General features: G+C 36.6%; 1 protein-coding gene across 1 annotated transcript in view; it reads left to right on the top strand.

Moving 5' to 3' along the window:
• Positions 1 to 14,009, top strand: part of LOC114669376 (H-2 class II histocompatibility antigen, A-U alpha chain) — a 54,755-nt gene that overhangs the window by 28,231 nt on the left and 12,515 nt on the right. The window contains exons 3-4 of the mRNA XM_028825592.2: positions 6,190 to 6,471; positions 11,919 to 12,048. Of these exons, the coding sequence (XP_028681425.1) occupies positions 6,190 to 6,471; positions 11,919 to 12,043 (407 nt within the window). The 3' untranslated portion in view covers positions 12,044 to 12,048. The remainder of the gene's footprint in view (positions 1 to 6,189; positions 6,472 to 11,918; positions 12,049 to 14,009) is intronic.

Genomic DNA, 14,009 nt, shown 5'->3' with positions numbered 1-14,009 from the left:
ATTTCCAAATGTGATTGGGGCACATGGGACTGATCAGAGTGGAGTTTGATCAAACATTATTTGGAAAATGTACCTCTCCTCCTGATGAATAATCAGACACAGTGTCTTCATCAAATATTTGACCTTCGTCAATATCTCGTTGGTCAGACACAGGTTCAAGGGATATGACATTCCCTGCAACTGACCCAACAAAAAAAGAGGGCTAAATGGAACATACCTATGGCACACATGGAGGACAAATATATGCAATGACCATCCTTTACCTGAAATGAAGTGACCACTGCATCCTTGCACTGGTTCTGAGGAGGAGCTTCCCCGTGGAATGCCCTCAGAAACAGGGCGATGAGCATTTTGCTGGAGAGCTAACTCTTCTGCAGGGGTTAGGTCTGGACCGCGTGGACCTCCACCTGTTTTTTGCTTGTCTGCCTTCTTATTAGCTTTAAAATTAATGTTCATTATATTATATATGATTCTTTATGTCAACAATTCTTTAAATAGTTATATACCAATATTTACCAGTTTGAAGTATATTCTTGTACTTCACTTTAACCTGTTTCCGTGTTCTCCTTGTGCTCATGTTTGATCTGGAATTATGACATATTAAATAATAATTAATCTGACACATAGGAAATGAAATGCTGCTTTCAGTAAGTACAAAGCACATGCATTTAATTTGTCGGCCACTTTTTGCCAGTCGTCTTTTCTGGTTTGGGCTGCTTTTGCAGTGTTACGCCTTGTGCATATTAAATCTTAAAATTCTTCATGTCTGTCGAATGAAAGGTCTTGCTCCACTTGTGTGAAAAAAAAATGCACTCATTCTTTCGTCATTTTGTTACAGCCTATCAAAGACTTGCTGATCATGTTTTCTAGACTCAATATATATGGGCTTTTCACTCAGCACGGGCGCGCGCATTCATCTCGAATGATTAGATCCAACTCGACTAATCTAATACACCGCTGCGTTTGAAAAACCGACTTATCTTGGATGAGTTTCACTGGCATTAACTCATCCAAGATGAGGCATCTGATCTCGGATGATTTAAGTGACGTACGGAAAATACCGCCCTGATGTGTACATACACTGTCTTTATAAGTAGGGTGTCTTTCTCAGTTGTTAGAAGTTATCTATACTAATAAAAGGCAAAGCCCTCACTGACTGACTGACTGACTGACTGACTGACTGACTCACTCACTCACTCACTCACTCACTCACTCACTCACTCATCACTAATTCTCCAACTTCCCGTGTAGGTAGAAGGCTGAAATTTGGCAGGCTCATTCCTTACAGCTTACTTACAAAAGTTAGGCAGGTTTCATTTCGAAATTCTACACGTAATGGTCATAACTGGAACCTGTTTTTTGTCCATATACTCTAATGGAGGAGGCGGAGTCACGTATCGCATCATCACGCCTCCTACATAATCACGTGAACTGAAAACAAGGAAGAGATTTATAGCACGAGTCAAATGCGGGAGCGAAGGTAAATGACGTTAATTGTTGAGTGTCTTTTAATACTGTGTAAGCATACATATTAACACATGTGCAATTAAACGTGTGCATTTACGGGGTGATTTCTCAGGCTTAAAAGCTCGCCTTTTATTAAAAAGGTAAATGCAAACTGTTTTCATTCTGAAGGGCACAAACTACGTTAGATTTCAGCCGTTAAATGCGCAAAAAATGTCGGTACACCAGATAAATAAGCGCAACATATTATCAGTTGTATTGTATGCTTACAATACATATAGAAATGTGTTAATCGTTAACTAATATTATGGAATGGTGTTTTTCAACTCACGCCTTGATTTAAACGATTGCATGTCTTGGTGGGTTTGCGTAGCTTATTGTCAATATCTTTACACCTCTTTTTAAGACTTAATTTAAAAAGGTTTTCTTTTCTTCTTAATAAAAATTTAAAAGCAGTACTTCGCCGGTGCGAAGCACTCACTTCACTCCCTTACGGGAATCGAACCTCGGACGTCAGCGCTAGAGGCAAAGCCCCTAAAATTGCACCACGGCGTGTGGTTCGTTTATTTGACAGCATGTAGATCGGGTAATTACATTCACGGCATTCATAGTCTGATTCACAATCTGATTGTATGGGTGGTTACCTACCAGGTAACGCTTATGGTTAGCCAGCAAGTCAGCTCGAAGTGATCACTCAAGTGAAGGCAGCTTCACAAAAAACCAGACCCTTAACAAATTGTTATTGGTATATTTTCCCTGAATTTAAAAAGGTTTTCTTTTCTTCTTAATAAAAATATAAAAGCAGTACTTCGCCGGTGCGAAGCGCGGGGATTTGAGCGTCTGACGCATAAAGACATATTCATGAGTGCAGGTACTTTGGAAAGAAAGCACCGTGTAAACCTAAAGTTTAAATTAAGTTCATAGACCTACAAAAGGTTGCCATTGATTTCATCGCAACGCTGTCAGAAGAAAGGACGCACTATCTTTGATATATGCACATACTAAATCGACAGGACACACATTCAACTGGGACAACGTGAAAGTAAAATTTAAGGCCAGTACAAAAAGCGCCAGAGAGTTGGCCGAGTCTTGGCTATCAGATGAAAACGCCATCAACAGACACTTGGACATAAACCCAGCATATGCCAACTTAAGAAGGACATATGCACTTTAATTTAACGATACACCCCCCCCCCCCTTTTGATCATACGGACTTAGTCACCTCCACCCACTCCCCCCTGAATGTGTTGCTATATATTGCCTTTGATTCTTGTAAGTCTAAGCATTATCCTCTGATGAAGACCCCTGATAGGGGTTGAAAGCTCAGGAATAAAACTATTTTATGAGACGTGATTCGTTTTTTTTCCCTTTGTGGATCTCCAACTGCAAATTATATATATATATATATATATATATATATATATATATATATATGTGCATATGTATATATATGTGTATATATATGTAAATATGTATATATTTATATGTATATATATGTAGATGTGTAAATTTGTATATGTATATATATGTATATGTGGATGTGTATATGTATGTATATATATGAATATGTAGATATGTGTATATGTAGATATATATATATATATGTATATGTATATATATGTTTACATAACCTCTTTAACACACTACTTCTCCGCTGCGAAGCGCGGGTATTTTGCTAGTCAAAGTATATTTTGTTAAATGATGAACCGTAAAAGTTTTATACTGTTGTTTCTTTCTCTTCCTGTCTCTGTGATTACAACCCAGAATCAAATTTTAAAATTTCCTTATGTAAACATAACCAGATAGGAAATCCTAAAAGCTTAAGTTGATTAATTTCTCTAAATTGGCTCTGTATGATGTAAATGTAGGTATTTGAAACCACACCCTGTGATGTACTGTGATTTTGTCCAGGGCTGCTTCCTGCTTTTTGTTCAGTGCTGGAGGAATTGGCTATGGCATCATATGACATTATAACAGAATCAATTGTATTGTAGAACCTGTTACATGAAGTATAATTACCATATTGTTGCTGTCAATGTATAATTCTCATTTAACTTTAGATGTTAAAAGCTCATCTATGCTTACTGTGATAAGGGCTTGAGAGTGCTTCAACTGTAGATAACCTGTAACACGTTCCAAAAGTAACCTGTAAAAGTATAATGCTGTCTGGATGTCCTTTGCCACTGTAGCTATTAAAACAGAAAATATGATAGCATTACACTTATTGTCAAGAGGACTGTAAGTCTGCACTTTTCCTGGATATGGCTGGATAATATGAGTTTGCAGGAATATGCCATTAAATGATCCATTAAGTATATTAGAACTTTAAAACCATACAGCATGCTTGCAGTGTACCAATGTGTTATAAAATACCCATTTCCCTTTCTTCAAAGGGTCTCTGTTAGCATACGATCTTTGGTTTTGCCCTTATTAAGCCAAAATGAGAATATGCTCTTGCTTACAGAGAATCTCTTTTTCTTTTTACCTGAATATCAATACTGGTGTACAGTTGATTTGCAAAATTATTAATTGTTATACTCATCATTAGTGTTCATCAATAAAATATGCCAAACCATTTTTTCACAGCAAATTTCTTGGATTCTCCGGTGGTTTAGATCACAAAACTTTTCCCTGGAAATTGACCATGTATCCAGCTTAGATGAACTTTTTATTCCCAGTTCTGCCTAATTGTTGGCAAGGCCAGAGTAACAACAGAGATCTATAACAGCCAATGTTTAATGGAGACGTCACTACTCAATCTGCATTATCCGTCCACTGCACTGCGTCATCTGCTTTGCACATGCATGAAAAATGTATGCAGTATACACGCGTCTGATGTTACGTGACTACCCAATTGCCGCTCCAGCTAAATTTTCACCCTGCTTGCATTAAAAAAAAGCAAAAATCACAGTATTTTCATTTGAGGGGTACATTAGCGGATCAAACTGAGAATATTATGAAAACACTTCATTGGTTTCCATAGATGCTGGACTAAGCTTGTTATGCTCCTTGACATGTAGCACGGATCAGGTAGTGCTTGGCACAGTATATAACGCTGATCCCTTGCATCACATGCTTTGTGGGTGTTAGTATAATTTTATCTCAGGGAGGCATGGTGGCACAATGTTTGCACTGCTGCCTCACAGCTCATGTCACATTTTTAGCTACAATATTTTGTCCAGCATAAGTTGGAAGACACTTCTCTAGCCCTCAGGGACACTTACAAGACTTATAATTGCATCATTATAATCCACTCAAAACCAGTTACATTTTTCCTTTGCTCATTACTACCCATTATGTATTTATTTAATCTTCCATCCATCATCCATCCCTTTTTGGATTTCACTTAATCCATGTTGGCTTGGTACAAGTACCAATTCCAACAGCACTGGACACATGGCAAAAACTAACTTGGGTCAGGGCACCAGTCAGGACACACTAACATACACATCATCTTTCACTCATCCTAAGCCACCATAGAATCCTCAAATAACCTTATATGGCGTTCTGTTGCAATCTCTTTCACACCAACACCACCAATTACTGTATTTAGCATGTTCAACAGTAAGCAGCTCAAGTGAACTAATAATATTAGTTCTTGTTAAATAAATAAATAGATAGATAAATAAATAGTGTATACAGAAAAGTATTTAGTTAGTTACATAGTACTTCTGATACACCTGATTAACCGATGGCAGTATAATTAAGTCTCATTGACTTCTCATTGAAAATTTCCGGAACAATGCTGGGTAACAGAGCCAGTCGATTTTAAGGTATTTGTTAAGTGAGAAATAAAACCTGCACAAGTATGCAGCTTATCCATCAAATTTAACTAGTACCTGTCTTAAAGTGTTTTTTCTGTAATTGGATCATCTCTTAAAAGTCAAAATACAGCCAATTGCTCACAGTATGCATATTTTTTTGTTTATTGTTGATTTTGCTATCACTAACTTGCGAGAAACAACTCATAAATTTTCATTGTGAAATGTAACCATTGCAATAATCTTAAACTTTAACTCACACAGTATATAAAATTAGTCTTATAGTCAACTATTCACATGTACATATAGAACTTAAACAGTCACTTTGTATATACAGTAAAATGTTGTGGTAATTTTACTTCCATAATACAAATCCTTCTATACTATTTAAACTTGATGTCCGCACTCCTTTTGTTAATCATTCTGTGACACTCCCTCCCTTATAACCCATTGTTTCCATGCTACTCATGACTTAATGTCTTGAAATCAATAGTTGCTGAATTTATTCCATATCAGCCACTATTAAATGACATTTGAATATGAACTCACTTACTGCACAGAATTTTCCAAATCCATAAAACTAAACTACTTCTTAGTTTTCATTGAGGCTTGTTCTCTATTTTTGATATCACTTTTTAATTTTTCCAATAGTACTTGTCCACATTTCATTCTCATTTCTAGTTTCATGACATTTTTAATATTCTGTAATTTAATACTGTAAAATATCTTATAATGACATCTGTTAATGGCATTATAAACAATCAAAGTCAAATGATTTATTTGTATAAATCCTATACTGACACATCAATCATTTGTAATTTGCATGTTTCTTTTGAGAGTATATATTTTTTTATTTTTATTTTCATGATGTCATTGTGTTTGAATTTTTTTAGGGTTTTGAGTGGTACTCCAATTCAGAGTATATTTTCCTTTATACAATATTTATCTTTTTTTTTTTTCACAGCCATACCTCGTGTGGTGATGTATCCAGCATATGACTTGGAAATGGGTATTTCTAACACCCTCGTCTGCTTTGTCACAGGATTCTACCCTGTACCCATTAAATTATCATGGTATAAAAATAGTCAACCAATATCTGATGGTGTTGAAGTAAGCCGATACTACCCTAATGATGATTTCACTTTTCAAATATTTTCTGAAATAAGTTTCATGCCTAAAGTGGGAGACATATATTCTTGTATGGTGGAGCACAGTTCTGTCACTGACTTGATTACGACAATTTGGGGTAAGTTGAAGAAAATGTCATTCATTGTGGAACCAAATCAGACACTGAATTAAAATTTACTGCTGCAATAAAGATAATCACAAATGTTTAGATAAAATGAACTACATTTTTAAATAATCAAAAAAAAATTTTTTGCACAAAATAGGTAATAATAGAACTTTTTTTTATTTTTTAATGTAGAAATTATGTAAATAGATAATTATTATATCTATATAAAGTAAAAATAAGAAGGCAAACAAAATAGAGAATTCAACGTACCAAAAAGAAATTTCTGCTGCCCCCATGGCTTCCCTGCACAGATTGTTTAACTACTGTCTTCTAAATATAATAGTTCACCCATTTGTCCAGTTCTTCAGTGCCACCTGCCAAGATCACATTAAAGAATATCCTGTTTAAATTTCTTCATTGTCACTCCTATCATCTTTGTTTCTTATTTTCAAAGTATTATTGCTGTTACATTTGCAGTTTTTTTTTTTTTTCATTTTATTTTTATGATGTTATTGTGTTGCCACTTTTTAGAGTTTAGAGTGGTACTCCAATTTCTTGTGTTATTTTCATGGGTGTCCCATGTAGGTTAGGTTAGGTAGACTTTATTATTGCAGAGAGAAATTTGTTTGCAGCAGTAAACTACAAAACAGAAGACACTGTTATACAGATCCAATACATAAACAAAGACACAACATTTGACAACCCATGTTATTGCATAAAGGCACACTGAAGATCAATACAAAGAAGAATAATTACTTTCAACAGTATACAAAATAATAATGCAGAATTTAACATTTAGCAGCATCCCTACAAGTAACAGAATTTAAAATGCTTACAGCTCTAGGAACAAGAGCTCCTAAAACTGTTGCTCTTTACCTTTGGAAACATAAATCTGCAGCCTGATGGCAACAGCTGGAATTTAGAGAGGAGAGGATGACTAATGTCTGACAGAATTGAGTTGGCTTTCTTTCTAACCTGTTTGCAATACATTTCAGTGATAGACGTCTGCTGTGAACATTAGAACACTCTAGACGAGAACAGGCCATTCAGCCCAACAAAGCTTGCCAGTCCTATCCACTTATTTTTTTCAAAAAACATCAAGTAAAGTTTTGAAAGTCCCTAGTCTTACTATCTACCACACTACTTGGTTACTTATCGTTCTTTGTGTAAAGAAAAACTTCCTAATGTTTTTGTTACCCTTAACAAGGTTCCGACTGTGTCCCCATGTTCTTGATGAACTCATTTTAAAATAACAGTCTCTATCCACTGTGCTAATTCCCTTCATAATTTCAAAAACTTCAATCATGTCACCTCTTAATCTTCTTTTGCTCAGCTCTTTTAATCTTTCCTCATAATTCAACTGCTGTAGCCCTGGAATCAGCCTAGTCGCTCTTCTCTGGACCTTTTCTAGTGCTGCTATGTCCTTTTTGTAGCCTGGAGACCAAAACTGCACACATTACTCAAGATGAGGCCTCACCAGTGCATTATAAAGGTTGAGCAGAACCTCCTTGGACTTGTACTCCACACATCGTGCTATATAACCTAACATTCTGTTTGCCTTCTTAATGGCTTCTGAACACTGTCGGAAAGTCGATAGCTTAGAGACCACTATGACTCCTAAATCCTTCTCATTAGGTGTACTCTCGATTTTCCGACTACCCATTGTGTATTCAAACCTAACATTTTTACTTATTATTATTGTGTAATACTTTACATTTACTGACATTAAATTTCATCTGCCACAAATCTGCCCAAGCCTGTATGCTATCCAAATCCTTCTGTAATGATATAACAGATTCCAAATTATCTGCTAATCCACCTATCTTGGTATCATTTACAAACTTAACCAGCTTCTTACCTATATTCCTATCTAAATCATTTATATATATTAAAAATAGCAGCGGCCCCAGCACTGACCCCTGTGGAACACCACTCTTAACACCGGCCAATTCTGATGAGGTTCCACGCACCATCACCCTCTGCTTCCTGTGTCTGAGCCAATTCTGCACCCATCCAAAAACATCACCCTGAGCTCCCACTTCTTTTAGTTTGATGCCCAAACTCTCATGTGGCACCTTATCAAATGCATTCTGAAAGTCAAGATAAATAATATCATAAGCTCCACTTTTATCATATCCTTTTGTTGCCTCCTCATAGAATTCCAACATGTAAAACACAACCTCCCTCTTCTGAACCCATGCTGACTGTTCAGAATAACTGTCTTTGCCAGGTGTTGCTCAATCTTATCCTTAATAATTCCTTCCAGTAATTTTCCTGTGATGCATGTTAAGCTTACTGGCCTATAGTTGCATGGATCTACCCCAGGGATGTCCAACTCCGGTCCTGGTTGGTCGCAGTGGCTGCAGATTTTCATTCTAACCCTTTTCCTAATCAGTGACTAGTTTTCATTGCTATTTAACTCCTTTTCCTTTCATTTTAATAGCCCTGTTTTTAAGGATTCAGTCCTCTGAATTGATTTGTTTCTTCATTAAATGGCAGTAAAACAGAAATTAGATGTGAAACGAGCCAACAGATGACCAGCTAAATTGGAACATCAAACTCCAGCCAATTTCACTCCAACCAGTTTCTTAATGAGATGCTAATTCTTGCTGTTAATTAAAGCTGTTATTGAATATCATGAGTTGTTGGTGCTCTCATTCGGCCACAGCAGACTGCTGATTTTCTGTTTTTCCAAGACCACCATCAAGATGTTTTGGTGACCTGAGCAGACCCATCATGACCGAGACCTTCATCTTTCTTCATTTTCAGGTTAGCTGGTCATGTGGAGGCTTGTTTTGTGTCTCATTATTGTTTGGCAGCTCATTAAGGAAAAAGAAACAACTAAGGGGTCTGTGTCACGTCAATTAAAACTAAGGCAAAATAAGTTAATCAGCAGCAAACCCGGCTCACTAATTTAGAAGAAGGTTAGAATGAAAATCTGCAGGCACTGTGGCCCACCAGGACTTCCACAGTGACTTCCTAGAAATATGTGTCAAGGGTTTATATATGTACTCACAAGCCTCCTTAAGAACTCAAGGATAAATATAATTTGGTCCTGGTGATTTGCTTCATTTCTATTTAATCTGTAGCAGCACTTCTCCCTCTACAATTTCCAAGTCCTTCACTACCTCCTTAGTAGTCCTGTTTACCTCTAGGAGTTTAGCAACTTCCTCACTTCTGAAGACCTCAGAAAAATGTAAGTTTAGGGCATCCGGTATTTCATTGTCTGTATCTTTTAATTCCCCTTTACTATTTCTGATGCACTTCACCTCCTCCTTGACTGTTCTTTTACTATTAAAATACTGAAAGAATCTCTTAAGGTCTTCTTTCAATTTATCTGCCGTATTTCTATCCAACTGTCTTTTGGCCTCCCTTGCTTTAAAGAAACAGAAGGAGTGTATGCACTTAGTTCTTATGAGAAGATGCAGCCTCCTGTGATTGGATTATAGTTCCTTCCAGTTACACGCCCAGTGTACACTTACAGGTGCATTGCAGTGTTTTCACCTTAGGGACAAGCTGACAGCAATGGGAGTAGATTCATACCTGGTGGCATGAATCGTGAACTGTCTTAAAGACAGACCTCAGTATGTGCGTCTCAGGAACTGCAGATCTGACATTGTGGTCAGCAACACAGGAGCGCCGCAGGGGATTGTACTTTCTCTGGTCCTGTTTAGCCTATATACATCGGACTTCCAATACAACTCGGAGTCCTGCCACATGCAAAAGTTCGCTGACGACACTGCTATCGTGGGCTGCATCAGGAGTGGTCAGGAGGAGGAGTATAGGAACCTAATCAAGGACTTTGTTAAATGGTGCGACTCAAACCACCTACACCTGAACACCAGCAAAACCAAGGAGCTGGTGGTGGATTTTAGGAGGACCAGGCCCCTCATGGACCCCGTAATCATCAGAGGTGACTGTGTGCAGAGGGTGCAGACCTATAAATACCTGGGAGTGCAGCTGGATGATAAATTGGACTGGACTGCCAATATTGATGCTCTGTGTAAGAAAGGACAGAGCCGCCTATACTTCCTTAGAAGGCTGGCGTACTTCAACATCTGCAATAAGATGCTGCAGATGTTCTATGAAACAGTTGTGGCGAGCGCCCTCTTCTACACGGTGGTGTGCTGGGGAGGCAGCATAAAGAAGAGGGACGCCTCACACCTGGACAAACTGGTGAGGAAGGCAGGCTCTATTGTAGGCACGGAGCTGGACAGTTTGACATCTGTGGCAGAGCGACGGGGGCTGAGCAGGCTCCTGTCAATCATGGAGAATCCACTACATCCACTGAACAGTGTCATCTCCATACAGAGGAGCAGCTTCAGCGACAGACTGATGTCACTGTCCTGCTCCACTAACAGACTGAGGAGATCGTTCCTCCCCCACACTATGCAACTCTTCAATTCCACCCTGGGGGGTAAATGTTAACATTATTCAAAGTTCTTGTCTCTCTGTATACCTACATTGTTTTCACTCTTTAATTTAATATTTTCTTTATCAGTATGCTGCTGCTGGAGTATGTGAATTTCCCCTTGGGATTAATAAAGTATCTATCTATCTATCTATCTATCTATCTATCTATCTATCTATCTATCTATCTATCTATCTATCTATCTATCTATCTATCTATCTATCTATCTATCAGAGTGAGCCAGAGTTTAGCTTGCAGTTACAAGTTTAAAATGAAGGAATTCACTGTACTAATTCCTTTCATAATTTTAGAAACTTTATGTCACCTCTTAAATTTTGTTTGTTTAAACTGAGAAGGTTCAACTGCTTCAATTTTTTTCAGTCCTATGATCTGAGATTTTTCAGGTAAGAGAAGAAAGATGTTTCAAGATAAAATAAAACTACTTTCAAATAGTTTTACTTCCTAAATATGGTACAGGGGAGAGCTGCCATATTGCATGTTGATTAGCACATGCAGGTAAAAATTTCTGAGTACTCTTTACATGTGACAATAATTAACTTATGAAATTCCTTTTAGATGATTTTTGGCCTGAAGGAGTCTCTACAGACATGGCAGTTGATTCTTGATTAACACCTTTTATTATCAGAAGAAACCAGAAGCAAACTGGCCAAATTTTGGTGCAGCTACACTTTAGCCATTCATTTTAGTTTTCATTTTGGAATGCAGGTTTTGAGGGTTTTGAGGTGCTGCGAGCTCTCTGCATCTACTGAGTCTGATTTCATTCTTTGTCCTACCCATATCACAGCCAGTGACAATACTCAAAATTATAATGTCATATTTTTAAATACTTTTTTTTTATTCAGTCTTATTTTACTTTGTAATTTAGTAGAAGCTTTACTGTTAGATTAACTAACAACAAAAGAGTATGTCACAGACTCTGCTTAAAATGAAGTGTACACAAAATACATTATAGTTCATTATGCAAAACAGGTATTTCATAGACTCCATATTTGCCATGTATCAATACTAAAACTCTTTATTTGTACAGAACCAGAAATGAAGACACAGTCTGATGCTGGAAAGACTGCATTCTGTGCTATTGGATTGACGCTTGGGCTTCTAGGTGTGGCTATAGGGACCTTTTTCCTGATCAAAGGAAACAATTGCAATTAAATCAGGTAAGAGATTGTGGGTAATAGTGTAACTATAAGTCAAATTAAACTTACTTGAAATGCTTGGTTGGTATGTTATTCTAAGAGAACAGGTTTTGTTCCTTTAGTTGCAGGGGAAAAAGCTGCAACATGATAAAGTGTAAGCACCTTATATAAATAATAAAAATAACTTATTAACATTACTTTATAAGTAAATATTGCTTTGCTAAAGGTACACTGTGAAATAAATAAAAATCTTTAGTGTGATTGCTCTTAAAGTTTCTGAAGATGGAGACACTTTGTGGGTTAGGCAAACTAAGTTACTTTCTCCTTTGATTACTCTCCATCTCTCTCACATACTTTGGTTCTAGTCTAGCCTGTAACTAAAGCAATTCCTGCGCTCTCCCACGCACACGGCATACAGTTATCTTGTAAAGAGGCCATTTAAGATAGTTGACTTTCAGTTGTGCACTCAAGAAAATAAAGCCAGATGTTAATGGGGAAAAAATACACACACTTTCAGTAATGTTCCCAAGTGACCTTTACATGGCAATTGTGAAGCAATGAAAGTTTAAACATATTCATATACACATTTTTAATCCACTTAACTTTCCCTGGCTGAAGCTCTTCCTGGCAGTACCTTGTGTAAGGTGGGAACCAACCACACATGTATGGGATGTCAGTCTTTTGTAAAGAATTAAAATCTTAATTGATTCTCAGGACTAGTCTATGCGAGATCTGAATATCTGTGTCTGGTAAGGTGAGCCTATTTTTGCTTACCTTCAAAACACTCAGCCTTCTTTTTCTGTGCTCTTTTGTATTGTTTCTAGCAGTATTTACTCCTTGCAAGTGAGACTTTACCTCGACACATCTCTAAACACATCTCTAGAATTTCAATTACTACCTTAATATTCTCCTTATGTGTTTTAAAAGGCTAATCACATGTAAAATAGCAAGCCCAAGACAGGCGAGTATATGGTATTAATCCATTTTTTTAAAGGACCAGTTGCCTATAGCAGAATCTTTTTTCTAGGCCATTAAGTTCTGTGAATCTACCCCACTTGTTAGTGTTGCTTGCATACAGGAGAATCCAGTTAATCTGCACCCAGGCCATATGTGTACAACAGCAAAATATTTTTAATAATGTATTGTACATGTATCTCATAACTCTTAAGACTTTGATAGATACTTTAATGTTTGTGTATCATAAATATATTGCAAAATGTTACTATAATGTGAAAAATTGACAATTAAAGTGGATTAACTTAGTTACACATAATAAGGATTGTGGCATTGCAATCTGTCAAAGGAGCATTCACTATTTACATTTTTAGTGTCCCAATTTTATCTCAATTTTAAATCACTATACATAGGCTTAAGACAGACATAAAGCAATCTGAATAATAGTATAATTCATACTTTTTAGCATACAATAATGTGATTTACTGAAGAAGTGGTATTTATTGCAGGTATGTTCTATCCCTTGGCCTGTTTTCTAAAGAAATTTTATGAAAATGTTAAAAATATTTTTTATTTTCATATCCTGTTCTTTGAATATTTATTTGTGTACTGCCCATCTATTAATGCATTTGCTACCATGTCAGTGTAATTCATTATCACATGACTCCCTATCAGCAGTGATTAATCTGCTTAAAGCTATACCCAAATAAGGTCATACACATAGACCTAGTTATAATGAAGAAATCTGAAGACAGCAGTCAACCTGACAGCCAGGTCTTGGGTAGGTAATCCAAAGGAACATAGTAAGGGGCATTCAAGTTTACGTCTACAGAGAAGGCATTTCTGTAGGATCAAACAAATGTAAGATGCAAACACTATTCCCTATGCTGTCATGTTGCCCAGAAAGAAATGTTAATTAAAATACAGTATCAATAAATCATTAAAGATCCATTAGTGTTATGTTGTATACATGTTATAAATCAACTTTAAGAACTTTTTAATAATAACACAATTTGATGAACCATTTA

Source organism: Erpetoichthys calabaricus, chromosome 1, assembly GCF_900747795.2.
Source record: "Erpetoichthys calabaricus chromosome 1, fErpCal1.3, whole genome shotgun sequence".
Taxonomy (NCBI): domain Eukaryota; kingdom Metazoa; phylum Chordata; class Cladistia; order Polypteriformes; family Polypteridae; genus Erpetoichthys; species Erpetoichthys calabaricus.
The sequence above is the reverse complement of the archived record's forward strand: the minus strand, read 5'-3'. Positions and strand labels throughout refer to the sequence as shown.